This window comes from Grammomys surdaster, unplaced genomic scaffold (genome assembly GCF_004785775.1).
Source record: "Grammomys surdaster isolate TR1022 unplaced genomic scaffold, NIH_TR_1.0 97, whole genome shotgun sequence".
Taxonomy (NCBI): Eukaryota; Metazoa; Chordata; class Mammalia; order Rodentia; family Muridae; genus Grammomys; species Grammomys surdaster.
The window spans coordinates 10,773,394-10,790,560 of NW_021604576.1; the positions used below are offsets into that span (position 1 = coordinate 10,773,394).

The 17,167-nt window shown below is 36.9% G+C and overlaps 1 protein-coding gene across 1 annotated transcript in view; it reads left to right on the forward strand.

Moving 5' to 3' along the window:
- The window catches only part of Mms22l (MMS22 like, DNA repair protein), a 109,011-nt gene that overhangs the window by 73,334 nt on the left and 18,510 nt on the right, over nt 1-17,167 (forward strand). Inside the window, exons 14-17 of the mRNA XM_028780643.1 lie at nt 4,749-4,942; nt 9,596-9,746; nt 12,924-13,072; nt 13,833-13,975. Of these exons, the coding sequence (XP_028636476.1) occupies nt 4,749-4,942; nt 9,596-9,746; nt 12,924-13,072; nt 13,833-13,975 (637 nt within the window). The remainder of the gene's footprint in view (nt 1-4,748; nt 4,943-9,595; nt 9,747-12,923; nt 13,073-13,832; nt 13,976-17,167) is intronic.

The following is a 17,167-nucleotide window of genomic DNA, read 5'->3' on the forward strand; positions in this document are numbered from 1 at the left end:
CTCTCTCTCTCTCTCTCTCTTTCTTTCTTTTGGTTTTTCGAGACAGGGTTTCTCTGTGTAGTCTTGGCTGTCCTGGAACTCACTCGGTAGACCAGGCTGGCCTTGAACTCAGAAATCCGCCTGCCTCTGCCTCCCAAGTGCTGGGATTAAAGGCATGCGCCACCACCGCCCGGCCATGGAAGTATTTTTCTTCAGCGTCAGGTTTAGGTTTTAAATATGGTCAGCCCTTAGCCATGTGAACTTTGGATGTATTATTTAACTTTTCTGCTGTCAGCTTCATCTTCTGTAATGAGTCATCTCATGGCTCTTGGATTTTCTTTATTTAGTTGGCATGTCAAAACATGACATTTATATGTCTTGTGGGGTAACATGTTGTTATGCATGTATATGTTGTATAACACTAAAGTCAGCTCAAACACATCTCTCTCTTCAGATATATATCCTTTATAGTAAAATGTTCAGAGTATTTCAAACTTACGGTAGATTTTTATTTTGGGGATGGGGGTACACCAGGGCCTTGTGCATGCTAAGGAAGTCCTCTACCACTGAGCTATGTCACCAGCCTCTAACTTTTGGCATATGCAGTACATAATTATTGTCTATACTCATCTTACATTGCACAGCACAGCAGAATTTATACTCGTCTTTCTGTATCTGCTCTGTTCCACTTAATGTCTTCTCTGTTTGTTCTAAATTTCATTATTTTTGAGGGAAGAAAGGAGGGAGGCAGGTGGGCTCACTCACATGAATGTCTATGTGTGAAGGCTTTAGGTCATCGTTAGATATCTTCAGTTACTCTCCGTTTTAATTAAGGCATGGTCTCTCACTGAACTTAGAGGTAGCTGACTCAACTAGTCTAATTGGGCAGGAAGTTCCAGGGCTTGTCCTGTCTCACTCTCCCCAGTGCTGACATAGATGCACGATTCTTCACCCAGGTCTTCTATGTAGAGGACAGTGCTCCAGATTTGGGTCCTCAGACGTGCTTGGTGTGCTAGCTACTTTATGTCAACTTGACACATGCCAGAGTTATCTGGAAAGAGGAGACCTCAATGGAGGAAATTTCCTCCATAAGATCCAATTGTAAGACGTTTTCTTAATTAGTGATGTGTGGATGAGGGTCCACCCTATTATAGGTGGTGCCATCCGTGTTCTTGGGTTCTATAAGAAAGTGGGCTGAACAAGCTAGTATAAACAAGCCTGTAAGCAGCAACCCTCTATGTTTTCCATATCAGCTCCTGCTCCAGGTTCCTGCCCTGAGTTCCTTCGATGATGTTCTACAATGTGGAAGTGTAAACCAAATAAACACTTTCTCCCAACTTGTTTTTAGTCATAGGTTTTTTTTTTTTAATTTTTTACTGGATATTTTATTTACATTTCAGATGTAATCCCCTCCCCCCCCACCCAGGGACCCCCTATTCTTTCCCCTCTCCTCCTGCTTCTATGAGGATATGCCCCTACCCACCCTCCCACTCTCACCTCTCCACCCACAATTTCCCCCACACTGAGGCATCCAGCCTTCACTGGACCAAGGACATCCTCACCCACCTATGCCTGACACTGTCTTCCTCCCTACATATACAGCTAGAGCCATGAGTCCCTCCCTAAGTGCTCCCAGGCTGGTGGTTTAGACCCTGGGAGCTCTGGTTGGTTGGGATTGTTGCTCTCCTCATGGGGCTGCAAACCCTTTCAGCTCCTTTAGTCTTCTCTCTCACTCCTCCATTGGGAACCCCATGATCAGCTCAAGGGTTAGCTGTGAGCATCCGCCTCTTAATATGTCAGGCTCTGGCACTTGGTCATAGTTTTTTTTATCACAGCAATTGAAAGTGGGATGCTTGGTGAGGATTTACCAACCAAGCCATCTCGAAGACCCAAAACTTTGTTCTTTTATGGCTGAGTTATATTCTCTTATATATGTAGATCGCATTTTCTCTTTTCACTCATCACTTGGTGGACACATAGGGTTGTTTCCATTTCTTAGGTATAGTAAGTAATGCTGCCGTAAACACGGGAGTGCAGATGTCTTTTTGACATCCAGACTTCATTTCCTTTGGATTCATGCCCAGGCGTGGGATTGCTGGATCATATGGCATCTCAGTTTTAATTTTTTGAGGAACCTTCACAATGACTGAACTAATTTATAATACACTCCTGCCAACTGGGTAAAAAGGTTCCTGCTTCTACATTCTCACCAGTGCTCAATACCTTCTTTTGTGTAATACCCCAGAACCACCTTTTAAACTAGGGTGCACTCAGTGTAAACAGTACTTTATATCTCTGTATCATGGAGCTGTAAGGGCTTAGTAAAAATCAAAACAAAACTGAATTTAGCTGTGCAGACTTACATTAATATCTTTTCCTGTCTTAGAAGTTATTAGCAGAAAGAGATGCCTTAAAAATAGAACTTTAAACACTTTTGTTTGAGAATTTCATACATGCTTATGTGTTTCCAAATACATTTTACATTTCTTCCCTGCAATTCTTCCTTAATAATACCCATTCTTAACTAGAATGAGGTCGTCTCCCAATGTCTCATTCTAGATTTAGCTTTTATTCCTCTGATGACTATTGATATTGAATATTTTTCATATGCCTGTTACCTATTTATATGTGATCTTTTGAGACATATCTGAAATATTTTTAAGTGATTTTTGTTTTGTTAATATTGATATTTTAGATTCCATGTTAACCCCTGTCAAATGTGTAGCTTGTATAAATATTTTCTCTCTGATTCTAGTTGCTTTTAGGTTGACTGTTTCCTTTGTGGCAACAAAGATTTTAGTTTAATATCCCAGTTGTCTACTTTTGCATGCCTGTATTTTTGGAGGGGTGGGGTCTTACCCAAAAGCTCCTTGACTGTTCAATTTCCTGAACTGCTTTTTCTAGTAGTTTGTTTCAGGTCTTATATATAATTCTTTAATCTACTGTGAGGTTTTTGTTTTGTTTTGTTACTTGAGAGGGTTGGAGGACTGATCCACCCACCCACTCCCCATCTTTTGAGGTAAGCTATTTCTGTGTAGCCAGACTAGCTTCACACTCATGATCTCCCTGCTTTGGCTTCCTCGTTGCAGAGATTACAGGTGTACCCACCAAGCAAAGTGGGTGGGAAGCTTACAGGTAGAAACTGATCAGAAATGTTACTCCTTCCTAGGGAGTTGGTTTTAGTGAATAAAAAAGTGGCTTATATAGAAATAGTGAGTAATACATTATTTATTATTCTTCAAAATCAGTATACCTGAAAAAAAAAAAAGCTACTAAAACCCAGGGCAAATGGTCATTATTTTGGTTAAACTTCAGTGCCTAAAATTATTCCTGATCTTTTCTCTGTTACCAGGGGCAGTTGAGTTAGTTGCCAAAGAATTCTAGTAGTATCTCATTCATTTTATTCCAAGCTACAGGACTCAAACTGGTCTTTAGCTTCTAATGTAAATTGAGAGCATCTTGGGAAGATTTATATATGGAAAACATAACAGATAATTAGTTTTTGTTTGTTTGTTTTAATGAGAATAGCTTGCTATATATTCTTTCCCAGGGCATTTGTACACTTTTGTATACTTTTAGTAAGATTAAGTAGTGTCCCATGATGTGAAGAAATCCGATGTAAAGGGACAGAAGCTCCTAATATTATGTAATTTATATTTGGAATTTTTGCTCCCTGGTGTACAGTCATGTGACAAAATGTGGTCTTATAACCACCTTGTAGAATTACTTTAGGTGCATGTCCTAAATAAAATGCTTAAAAGATGAAGAATGCTACCTTAAAATTATATGTTAAAATCCTGGTACTCTCCTTAGTTAAAAACAATTTCTGACGAAGGAAGCCTTGGGCCTTCTTTGTGTGGTTTGCATCCCATTGCATTCTGCGTAACTGGAGAGTAAATAGAAGGATGATAATCCACAGCAGTTACTTCTGTCTTTCCGGTTGGTGTGGCAGTGATGGAATCAGACACAGAAAATAGCTGTATTCTACATTTAACACGACATTTTATTTGTTTCTGAATGGATTGCTTTTTAAATGCCTCTCCTCCCAAATCATTGAGAAGTCTTGTAGTTCTTTCTTTGCATAGTGTAGTAACTTAAATTTTCTGCACCTGTGTTTCTTAGGGTCCAAAGATGTTTAAATTTTAGGTTAACAAAAGGTAGTTAATGATAAATCATAATTTAAGACAGCATTGAATTATGCTTTGTTAATGAACAGAATATTTTATTACCTGTGAAAATTATTTCCTAGGTTCCAATAGCCAAGTCTGTCCCCATAGTTTTGTATACCAGCACAAAGCCTGCTGCTTCTTTACACAAGAAAAAAAAAGTTCAATTGGAAATACCATACCTGAACCAAATGTTCTTCTTACCTTCTTCCCAATATATCTGTGTCAAAAAACCCTCAAGAGGAAATGGTTTTAGAAATTATTTTTATGCCTAGATTCTAAGTAAAATCACTTGACATACATGAATTGCAAAAGGCAGATCCTCATTCTGAAGTTGCCTGTTTCTCATTTCGATCTGACATATTAAAAAGCATGTAATTAATGGTTGACATTAGTAATTAACATTAACTTTATGGTGTTTGATATGCCTTCTTCATTCATCTTTCAAATAAGAAATATATTATGCCTTGGCAGAAAGGTTTCAGTTATATAAATGCTCCTTCAGTTTTCACAGGATATAAATGTGAAAAACAAAAAAAAATGTGTTAAAAAACAGTCTGCTTTCGTTTCTTGAGTGTTAGATATATTTTTATTTCTTTTCAGGAGTGTTCATCAGCAATTGTGTCAGGAACTTCAAAGAGAGAATGTGGACCTAATTGTACAGTCTTCATTATCGGCTAAAGAGCGCCCCCTGGCTGCCGTCGCCGGTGCGCTGTGGAGGCATTTCTTTTCCTTTCTCAAGAGTCAGAGGATGACACAAGTCGTGCCCCTCTCCCAGCTTGCAGATGCCGCTGCAGGTGAGCCTTAACTGTTCACTGCTAATTGCTTTCCCTGTTTGCAGACTTTTGCCAGTATTTTTCTCTATCTTCTTGGTGACAATCTCTTGCTTTATAACAGTCATTGTGATATATGATGAAACAAATGACATGTTCAAATAGAGCATGTTTGGCTTATGTATTTAATCTTCAAAAATTAAGTGATTATTTATTAAAAATAAAAGGTAGTTTTCAGACACAGAATGTTCACAAACTTTTGTTATTCTTAAAATTATTTGGGAAGTAAGATAGCATTTGATTATATCTGGCTCAAGTAGTATGCTTTCATATGTTATGAGCAGTTAACTAAATATAAGATAGACAACAACAGCAACAACGAGCCCTTCAATACCAAGAGGATGAGCTCAGGATGGAACGGAATACTTAGAATGTCAGTGTTCTGAGTTCACCTAGAGTTCATTTTAAATTACAATTTTTATTTAAATCGACTATTGACATGTCCTTAGGCATTCATGGAATCATGTACAATTAGGCAAGATTTTAAATATATGGACATTTTTGCAATTTCCTGGTGAGAAGTCATTATATTTTTTTCAAACAGCTATTATGCTCATAATATGTTAAATGTTCTGGAATAGACAAGAGATTTGTATTGTTACCGCATATATGTAAATAGAGTTCATTTAAAGGTTTTTTAAAATATATATTTAAATCTCACACTTTAAACAAACAACAATGACAAAAATCCCTATGGTCTAAATCAGCATTTATTTTATTCTGGGTTGGAAGAAGAAAGATGAGCTAAAAATGAAGGAATGAATGATAAAAAATGGGTAAGAAGTTGAATTTTGGAGCAGTTCAGACTTTATATGAAGTGCATAAGACTGTGTACATACAGACAAGAGTGTGTGGCAGGGTCACGTTTTCCAACTAGTGTGGTGGCTGAGATAATACATATTGATATTCAGTAAGTTGAAATTTATTCTGTTATCAGAACGCTAGACCATCAACAAAAGCAGCTTTGTGTTAGTTTAGTTGACACTGTCCTAGGTTCTAAAAGTAAGTGCCAAACAATGCCAAAGTCATTCGCATATATTTCTGATTTGAAGTAGAATGAGTTTGACAGAAGATGATTTCCTTCATTTAAGAAAAAGTTATTTAAATACTCACTTTTGTATGTACTAGAGATATACCAGTTGGGTGGACCACCACAAACAAGAATACCCCATCCTCACAAAAGTTAGGATCTAGTGAGTGATGGGGCCAAGAATGATTTGTTGCTGTTGTTTCTGAGAGTCTTGCTTGGTTGCCCAGGCTTGTGGGTTTGTGATCCTGCTGCCTCAGCTTCCCAAGTATGGATTACAGATGAGCAACACCATATCCAGCAAAAACAAACCAAAACAGGAGGGGAGGGGAGGGGGAGATCACAATGGAGTGCTCAGGGAACTAGAGGGAAGAGACATCCGTAGGTGGAATGAAGAGCTGACATGTGCTTAAGTCATGGGAAGTCTGCCCTCGCCTTCTGAGCAGTTGGAAAGACTTCCACAGAGGTTAGAAGCTATTAGTGTCTTTTCAGAAGAGGAAATATAGGTGTTCTGGCTGATGAGATAAAGAGGGAAATAAGGCAGTTAGAAAATGAGTCAAACTAGATTGGACTAAAGTTGTAGTATAGATATCAGAAATGGTCAGATCTAGAGGAAGGAAAGGTATTTTGAAGGTAGATCTAATGACATTTACTAAGCAAATAAGGTAATGTAACCTGAATGTTCATGAAAGGTGTCTAGAGTAACTAGCAATTTGCTATTAAAAGAAGATTATGAAGGGACTATTTTATGACAGAAAATTGAAGATTCTTATGTCCTTAGGGAGTTATGGTTTGTTTTAAGGTATTCATTAAAGTCTGACTACATTAAATGAGGACCTAGATATAATAAACAGGCTTCGCAGAAGAGCTCCGACCTGGAGGTTTGTTTGTAAACTGTCTATGGGTAAATAGCCTGTAAAGCCCAGAAACTGGCTGAGATGGTTATTAGTGTAAGAATGGATGAAGAGAGAACACTGGATCAGTTCATAGTGTATTTCTGTAAAGATTTGTAGGCTCAAGAGAAATAAGGAAAGGCACTGTGAAGGGGTATAGGTAAGACGCAAACCAAGAAAGTGTGCTGTCGAAACTAGGACAGGAAACTTAAAAGTAACTGGGCTTTTTTTTGTTGTTTTGTTTTGGTTGTTTTTTTTTTTAATTAAAAAAAAATTTAATTTTGTTTGTTTGTTTGTTTATTTTTACACTCCAGATTTTATTCCCCTCCTGGTCCACCCTTTGACTGTTCCACATCCAATACCTCCTTCTCCCCTCCTACTCCCCCCAGACCTCTCCACTTCCTGGAGCCTCCAGTCTCTTGAGGATTAGGTACATCTTCTCTGTTTGAACCCAGACCCAGCAATCCTCTGTTGCATATGTGTTGGGGGCCTCATGTCAGCTGGTGTATGCTTCCCGGTTGGTGGTCCAGTGTCTGAGAGATCTTGGGGGTCCAGGTTAATTGAGACTGCTGGTCCTCCTACAGGGTCACCCTCTTCTTTATTTGCTAGATGTAATTCTTTTTTGGAGGCTTCTTGCTGAATAAGCTCACCCTTTCTAATTTTTTCTGACCTCTGGGTGGCTGACCCAAGCTCCTCTCCAAGCTCACTGATTGACTGGTTTCTCTTAGCTTCTCATGAAATTGCTCTGCTTGGCAAAACTTCCTCTGAACGCCACTCAATTGAGCTGCTCTGCTCTCAACTCCACTCAGTGGAACTGACTGACTCTCTCCCTTCCCGTTCTTTTAAGTCACCTCTCTTTCCTGTCTGTTCTCCTGAGAGTTGGGTATATCTTATTTTTGACTCATTCTGTCAAATCTGTCTCTGACTTGTCACTTTGTCTACTCCTTAATTAGTTGTCACTTTCAAACATGACTGCTTCCTTCTACAAACTAATGTTACCTTAGAAATGTATGCTAAGGGCGTGTCTGTATTCCAGCTAGAGGGATTAAAGGGGTTTGAATGTTCCTTTACCTCTGGAGTTGTGTGTCCTCCTCTATAGTGCTCTGCCTTATTAAGGCTCAGTGTCTCATTGAACTGTAAGCTGCTCAGCCAGCTGGTTCCAAGGACCTACACTGTAACACCAGGGTTACAGATATGCACAACCATGCCCTGCCTTCATGTGGGTTTTCAAGATTAGAGCTCAAAACATCATGCTTATATAGCAAATGCTCTTCCACACTGAGTCACCCCTGCTCCAGTCCTGAAGTGGTTTTTGTATATCAGAGAATCATTGAATTGATTGAAGATGGTTGAGGAAACGTGACAGTTAAAGGGAAATGGTGCAGAAGCCATGTAGCTTAGTGTAGAGTTCTTGTATAGCATGCACATGGCCCTAGGTTCAGTCTCCCACATTCCAAGAAGGACAGCATATGCCTTTAATCCCAGCACTCTGGAGGCAGAGGCAGGCAGGTCTCTGTGAGTTTGAAGCTAGCCTAGTCTACAGAGCTAGTACCAGGTCAGCTAAGTCTCCACGAAGAAACACTTTCTCAAACAAACAAAAAAGAAAATAAAAGGGAAGAAAGGAAGACAGTTAGTGGTGTATAATGTGTATAAGAATGGACCGTGCCATCAGACTGCTGAAAGAAGGAAGAGACATCAGAGAGGAGATAGGAAAAAGATATACAATCAATTGATTATAGGTTTGTAATAAGCAAAGAATTGATAGGGTTTGGATCCTAGAGGAGGGATAGAGTCCTTAAAATGAAATTGTACAGAGGTTATAATTAATGTGCCAAGTGCTTTAGGTATCAACATGAGAGTGTTTAAGTATAGGGGAGTATAGTCACTGGAATAAAGGAATTCCAAGTAAATAAGGTCACGGCAAAATTGCTGGTGGAGAATAATATAAACCTAAGAGGGCATACAAAAGAGGAAAGAGCGTGTTACTGGTATAGTTTGATGTATATGAGATTCAAAGCTAGGTCTGTTAGGAAGGAAGGAGTGAGAATGGTTTAAAAGTAGCAGTGTAGAACAAGAAGGAAACCTACCTTGTCTGTGAAGTCAGTAGAGGGCAGTGGAAGAGTACACAGCCACTTTTAGAGAGAGCTTCCTAGGTGTTAGTGCTTCAGACAGTTGACATGGAGCATAAGTACAGATTGAACTGACGGATTTCTAGAAAGTAATATCTGCCTAACATGATTTAGAATTCTGCTTTCTAGATTGTGGGTTCTGAAGAAAGTGGGTGTCTTTAATCATAGGAGGTCACTATTTAATAGAAGAGAATAGTGGGTATTGGGGTGAGCATGCATGCTTGTGGTAGGTGGCAAGGAAATTGACTTAACCAAAGAAGAATGGATACAGGAAATACTTTTAACTAGGTCTCTGAATAATAGAGGCGTATTAATAAAATCCACTGGCTTGACTTGAAGGAGCCATATCTGTAATCATATTACTAAGCTAGATACTTTTAAACCTTTTTGGAGATCTAAATGGTGTTTATATTTGACAATATGAATTTAATTGTTTAAGCTCAAATTACATTTTTGAGTGTTACATTTTATTTGGGATTTTTTAAAAATCCTTGTAATTAGAGGCAAGGCATGAGAGTGGGGTGGTATTTGAAAATGTCTTATCTGAACTTTCTCTTTTTAAATCTAGATTTTACTTTGTTGGCAGTGGACATGCCAAACACAGCACCACCAGATCTTCAGCCACAGCCAGTTATATCAATAATTCAGCTTTTTGGTTGGGATGATATCATCTGGCCCCAAGTTGTAGCAAGATATCTAAGTCATTTGCTACAAAATAGGTATGTACCCTGGAAGGGGTTTTCTAATGTAAACTACTGTTTATATATCCTCTCATTTGGCATTCAACATTTTAACAATAGTAATAGCAGGTACTATGAAACCTAAATTAGTGGTTTGATTTCCACATGTACATACCTGTATATATATATAATTGTTACAAGTTCATACTCTCAATAAGCCTACCTCATTATCTTAAAATGACTTTTCTGTATTCCCTAGGGAGAAAAAATTGTATAGATATCATTGCTGAATCAATAAAACACTGGCGTATTATTTAAAATTTAGACTTAATGACACTTTTAAAGACTTGTGACATCATCAACAAGACACTTCTCTTAAATCATGCTGTATTGCTTAATCTTTCTGTATCTTCTGCCATGTCATACAGAAACTATGAGGAACAACTTCAGTAATATATAGATGCATATATGAAAAAGTGAGGTAAAGTTACGATAGATATTGTATAATGTGGGAACTTTATAAAAGCATCAAGATGAAGAGGATGAACTCACCCAACCTGTGAGACAGAACAGTCCTTATATCAGCTGCCTGGCAGGAATGTGAGGTGATGTAGTGAGTCAATTGTTTTCTAAGAACATTAATTAGTCAGCATCACTAAGCATACATTGTTTCATTGGGCTTTGACTTATAAAGTAAGAGAATTCATCACCAGCTCTTAGAATTTCTTCTAATATGAGACTTCTCTAACAAAAGAGAAAGTTTATTTATTTATTGCTCTGAAATCACTCACCTTTATTAACATGGAAGCTCCTGGGCCCCAAAGTAAAGAACAAGTAAAGACTTGTAAACCTGAACCTTTTTAATCACGTAACTTTAAGTGTACAGTTTCATGGTACCTTCCTTTGGTGACTGCACATATGTAACACTGTGTGGTGGTGTTATTAAGAAAGTTTACAGTGATAAAGTTCTTCTGTCCTGTGTAACCATCACAAGTTATATAAGAAATTGGTGTCTAAGCACCAAGATCACATTTGAGCATCTATTGCTTTCAGGATTACTGTAAGCTTGGGCAAACTTCCCCTGTTGAGCTTGCTTCCTTGTGTCAAAATCTCAGCTCTCTTACATTCTCTTCAGTATCTGCACCCAGAGATGTATGTAGGGAGGATGATGGGGTTTTTCCATACAAGTATTGCTTTCAGCTCAAATGTGTTACTTGGGCCCTCTAAAAAAGTAGGCCCATTGGTCTAAAGAGCCTTTAGATGTTCTCACTACCAACAAAGAAGACTCTAGCTGTCCTCTTTCAAGCCTGCTTTCTTTTTCTTTTTTTTGTCTCTTTTAATGATGTTTAATACTTCCTTTCTCCTGCTCTCCTTGGGCATGGACTTTGGGCATGCCCTCTGGAGAAGGAACTGGTCCCTGTGGAGCTTCTCTCTTTTTGCATTCTTTATTTGTGTTCTGTAGCATGACACTGTTTATTAGGTAGGGGTTAGTCTCCAGGTCTTCTCTTTTTTTTTTTTTTTAAATTGGTGTTCCTTGTCTGTTCCTGAGCCTCTCAACTCTCTGTCTCTGTTTCTTTATGGGAATACAGGTGATTGCCATAACATTGATGATATAATTCAAAGATTATTTTGAAACAGGAGGTCTACCCTAGCGATGTAAGACACAGCCTCTCTGGGGAGCAAAAAAGATGTATGTATGTACATGCATATATATATATTTAAAATAATCTTTATTAGTAACAATTGAAGAAACTGAAACACAAAGTTGTTAATTAGCTCTAAGAAAGTTATAGAGGTAATAACTGAATAATTTTTGTTGTATTCTTTTAAAGGAAAATTTCAATTTAGAGTGTTTTTTAAAAATTTTAAAATTCTGATTTATGTCCATTTAAAAAATGGTTTTAAGCTGACCATTAATCCTAACACTCAGGTAGAATCAGTGAAGTCTTTGAGTTTGAAGCCAGCCTGATCTATATAATAAGTTACAGGGTAGCCAAAGCTACATAGTGAGATCATATTTCACAATTAGTTAACTGACTAATTAAACATTGTTTTAGGGGTTGGGGAGGCAGCTTAGTGGATAAAGGGTTTGTTGTACAAAATTATGGCATATGTGCGGATTCCAAGTACTTAGGTAAAAGTGACCGCCTGTAACCCAAGTGCTAGGGTATATATGTAGGCGGATCATAGGAGCTTGCTGACCATCCCCAAATGGCAAGCACTAGGTAAGAGAGCATCTCAGAAACAGTGTGGAAAAACAATAAAGTAAGACATCCCAGTGAAGGCCTCTGGTTTCTCTATGTGAACATGTAGCAAAACAAAATGAGAAGACAAAGATTGTTTTGACACTGCATAGTTTGATGTTGAAGTTAAAACTATGCCAATCATTTTACTCCCAGCAGCCGCTCGTAGGTTAGAAATTAGACTCAGGTATGTGTTTGGCTTAAGAAAAAGGCGATTTAGGCCATTGAAACCACATAAGCCATCCCTTGAGTACATCAGTGTGTGATTGTAGTGTTAGGTAGGTTCTCTGTACAAAATTAGCTTTAAGACTTACTGAGAAGGGCCTCAGTGCCCCACCCTGTCAAAGCTCAGGGCAACACCAATCCTTGTGAATATTGGCACTGATATTTACGGATTAAAATGCAGATATGTGAAGAAAAAGAAAGAAAGAAAAAGGAAGTTTCTTTTACTTCCTGGCAGATAGTGTTTTGGAATTTTGTGTATGGTAGTCTTTGATAATGAGTGCTTATAAAGTGAAGAAGGAAAGGATGAAAACACCATTGATTGGTCAGTCAAGAGACATATATAGACATTTGTCCTGAACAGCTTTTATTATTACATCATCTGTTAAGTCCTATTGATACTGCCATTTTTGTTTGTTCTTATTGTTTGGGTTTAATTGCTTACCTATTATTGTATTGCCTAGTTATGCCTTCTTGCCTACATTTTTTTTCTTGACATAAGCCTATATATATATACTAACAGTAGAAAGGGAAACTTAAACATTAAAATATTAGAAATGAAAACAACGATGTTTAACATCTTCTCGGGTACATCTGCAGCATTCCTTTGCAGCATGTCTGAAGTACTGTGTTCATCTGAAGTCAGTGAAGCCAGGGGAGTTGCGTGAATGTGCTTTTTTTTCCAGGCTCTGTTCTTTGTGTATCCCATTGCTCTTAGTTTTTTTTAATGTTCCTCAATTTGGTTTTGCAGCACAGTATGTGAAATACTTTCTCAGTCAAGTTGCGTATCTTTTCAATCCTTAACTATAAGATCATGGATCCGTTGTGTTTTGCAAATGCACATAAAACACCTCTCTGAACCTGCTTTGCTGATTGAGATGAATCCTGAACAGGCCATGGGTAAGTGTTGTCATATAAGGCATGCAGGCAGTATCAATGGAAAGCTTTTGGCTCTCTGGATTAAATAAACTATTATCAAATATTCAAAATATATTTTTAATTAGCTATAAATATATATATAAAATGTACTTTTGGAGTCTGTTGCTTTTTATTGATACAGTATTGTTATTTCATATGGCAGATATCCCTGCTACAAATAACTAATTTTCTTAGTGCTAAGAACCAAAACTTCTTCCTCAGGTAACAGGTGGCTTTTCCTCTGAAGAAGTGATCCTGTACAAAAAGAGAAATCTGAAACATACTAAGTACCAAAAAAGAAGTCTATGCAGCTAGGGATATTTTCCCCATTTTCATAAAATGTTTTGCTTTTCTGTTTTACTGTTTGTCACTGACTATTATTTGTGCATTTTAGAATTTCCATGCAGTTCTGTTTTGTGTCAACAGCTTTCTAAAAGGCTGTTATTTGTAGCCTCTTATAAGTTTCACTGAGGCTGGCCTGAAAAAGTTTGTACCTTTTTTTTTGTATCTGGTATAGTTTTTGATATCTCAATAAGTTTTTGGGTTAGGATGATCATAAGTATGAAAAGTCTAATTTCATTTTTAATTTTGTGAAAATTTGAGTTTTTGTAACATACTTCAAAATTGAAGGACATATTCCAGCCTATGTATGTATGTACACCAGTGTATGTACAACTTACATAAGATTTTAAGTTTTATTAAATATTTATTAATAAGTATGATTATTATCTCATTTTAATAGAAAAAGAATACATGGAACAACTGGCTGAAATGACAAGATTACTATTTACACTCTCAGAAGTAAGGAATATCTTCTCAAAGGCTCAAATAGAATATTTGCCCAGCCCAGAAGACCCCAAACAAGCACTTATTCAATTCCTTGAGGTATTTTCATTAGTATAATCTTCCAAATCATTTTTTTAAGAAAACTTTGAAGTATTATTAAATTTTTTTTATGAAATGAATTGTTTAACTTAGCAAGTCATGTTGTTAGTGTGCTATTATAAAATTTGGAGTAAGGAAGTGTTGCTCTCAGGTATAGTATGATTTGCTGTAAAGACAGCAGAAAATCCATATGTAATGAATAATAGAAGTAAGGAGGATTACATGGAAGCTTTGCTTCAAGGCCACCTGAACTAAAGTAGTGTCTTATTGTTACTGTTGGTGGGTAACGATTCAGATACTAACTTTAGTACAGAGTCTACAGTCGTTTAGCTGAGTATTTACTGCCCTATGACTATGCTGCAAACACAAGCACCAGCTATTTCATAGTAGGATCGGGACTTGAAAATCTAATCCATTTCTTTTGATTTTACTTCAGAATAAATTCCACTTAAAATTATAGTAAAATCTAATCCATTTCTTTTGATTTTACTTCATAATAAACTCCATTTAAAATTATAGTTTCGATCATTAATTTTAAAGAAATGTAACATGTGGTACTGTTTATTTAATCCTAGCTGAAACTGTTGATGCTTGGATTATTCTGTTTTGTATGTATTCACAGCAAAAGTAGGTTTACTTTCCAGCTTATTGATACTAACTACATGAAAATTAAGTGTGTGAAAATAATTTCAACCAATAAGCTATTTCTATATTGGTAACTCAGTCATTTCCATTGATTTCCAGTATTTAAAAAAAAAGCATGACAATTAGAGATGTGTGACAGCCCTAATGATAGTTAATAACATAATAATATTCAGATATGAAATATGCATTTCTGTTGAGTATTTTATGTAACTGTTGAGTGCATCCTGACCAACAGTTTTGAGTCAAAGAGGAGGGGGCAGTGTTCACTAGCAGTTAGATCTCCTCTAATTTAATCCAGTCTAAATGAATTTTTCTTTTTACCAATAAATCAATGATAGGTTTTTGCAAAATGCTAGATAGCATTATCTAGGACCCCTTAGGGATTTGATCTAAAAGGAACCTTACTGATTTGAGAATTTAAGTTATACAAAGGTTAAAACAATGATACGAAGTGTTAAGTACTTAATGCCAGTCTGTCGGTGGATTTATCAGTAGGAGAAAATCAGAGTGTCTTGGTGTAAAGTAGTTAGAATTTAGCCTGTGCAGAACATGAAGAATTTTTTTGTTTTGTTTTTTAAGTCCGATTTTGCTAAATGACTTACTTTGAAAGTTAGCGAAAGTAATATAAATTATGGTTCATGTTTAGGAGGATTGAAAGCTGAGAACATTGCTCCTTAGGAGAGGTTTCAGATATCTTCTTGTTCCCATGGGACTCAGCATATAGCCACTAGAGCCTGTCACAGAAAGAGGATGAAAAAAGCACAGGATACAGAGGAAAGGTACATGGGATGAAATGTGGACATCAAAAACCAACCAAAACAAACAAAACAAAAAATCGCAACCCCAGAAAGTTTCTATACGTCTTTTCCCAATGAAGTTACCCAGAACATTGTTATTTCTGCAGCAACAATTTGTGGTAAAATATCAGATTTTTGTTGACCAGAGAACCTTAGCACTCAGTGTCCATGGCTAGTTACATACAGTCCCCTTGTCTTATACTTTGTGAATTCCAGACTTGGAGAATGAAGGCAAGTATCTAATATAAAACCTACTGATTGTAGTAGGTGTAGTAAGCCATTCTCATAAAAGAATCACAGCAAGAAGTCCTCCAAAACTTTAAAGCCCTAATTACTAAGGCCCATTCTTAGATGTGGGCTTTTTTTTTTTTAATAAATAACATACCAATGTGGGACTTAGTGTGGTTTTTCTACATTGAAATAATAGTATGATATATATATATATGTAGTTATCAAAGTACTAAGAAACACATTATAGAGCTGGAGAGATGGTTCATTGAGTAATAGTACCTGTTGTTCTTAAAGAGGACCCAGGTTTAATTCTGAACACCAAAATAGCAGCTAACAATCAGTTACCTTCAGTTCTGGGGATTTGCTCTCTTAATGGCTCTTTGAGTATATATTAAATTAAAAACTGTATGTATGTATATTATGAATATATATACTATATATATATTACACATAATATTGTTTTCGTAGTGTTTCTATTGCTGTGAAGAGGCTCAGTGGTCACGCCAACTCTTAAAAAGGAAAATATTTAATTGGAGCTGGCTAACAATTTTAAGTTAGTCCATAATTGTCATGGTAGGAAGCACGGCATCAAGAGACAGATGTGGTGCTGGAGAAGGAGCTGAGTTCTACAGCTTGATCCGAAGGCAGCAGAAGGTACCACACTGGGTGTAGCTTGAGCATAGGAGACTTCAAAGACCACTCCCAGTTACACACTGTCTCCAACCAGACCACGTCTAATAGTTCTCACAATGTTATTTATCCTAAAACCCTACTGACAGTTGTACAAATTTTGGGTAGGTGTTAGCATGAACCAGCACTATGGCCTTAGATTATAATGATAGCCATTAAAATGTATATTTGTGTAAATTAGAAAAGTAAAGCTAGTTCATTAAAGAATAATATTAATTAGGGAATAAGGTTTAAAAGTTCATGAAATTTCAACCCTTAAGCTCATTCTTCAAATGAAAATGCAAAGTGCACGTGAAGGGCTTCAGTGTGCCAAAGCAGTGCATTGTCTAAAGAAAGAGCCTGTGAGCACTTGAGTTGCAAGCTGTGCTGACTGCTTTTATCTTGAAAGAAAACTGACAAAATGTGATTATTCAGACTTGGGCCTTTGGCAGACATTTCTCTTTTTCAGAAATGAATGAAGTAAGTAAGCCTATCACTTCAAAGAAAACAACTGACAGTATCTGTTGCTAATAATGCAGTTCAGGTTTTCAAGAGAATTAAAATTTGGGAGATTTACATGAACCTTCATGAGCTGAGAGCTCCCTGATATTTAAAGACTTCTGTGGGAATGGGATGGTATCAGTATGTATCATTTCTTGTCCAGGATGGAATTGTCAACATTGTCAGTAATATCACTCATTAACTTTACAAATTTCCAAGCGTATTTAGCAACTACTCATGGGTAAAAGATTCATTCAGAATTCAGAGTTCTGAATTCAGTTTTATTGATGTGGTTTTAGAGCCCATGAGATTGTCCAACTTTAGTTACTATTGGCCTCTAAGAAATATC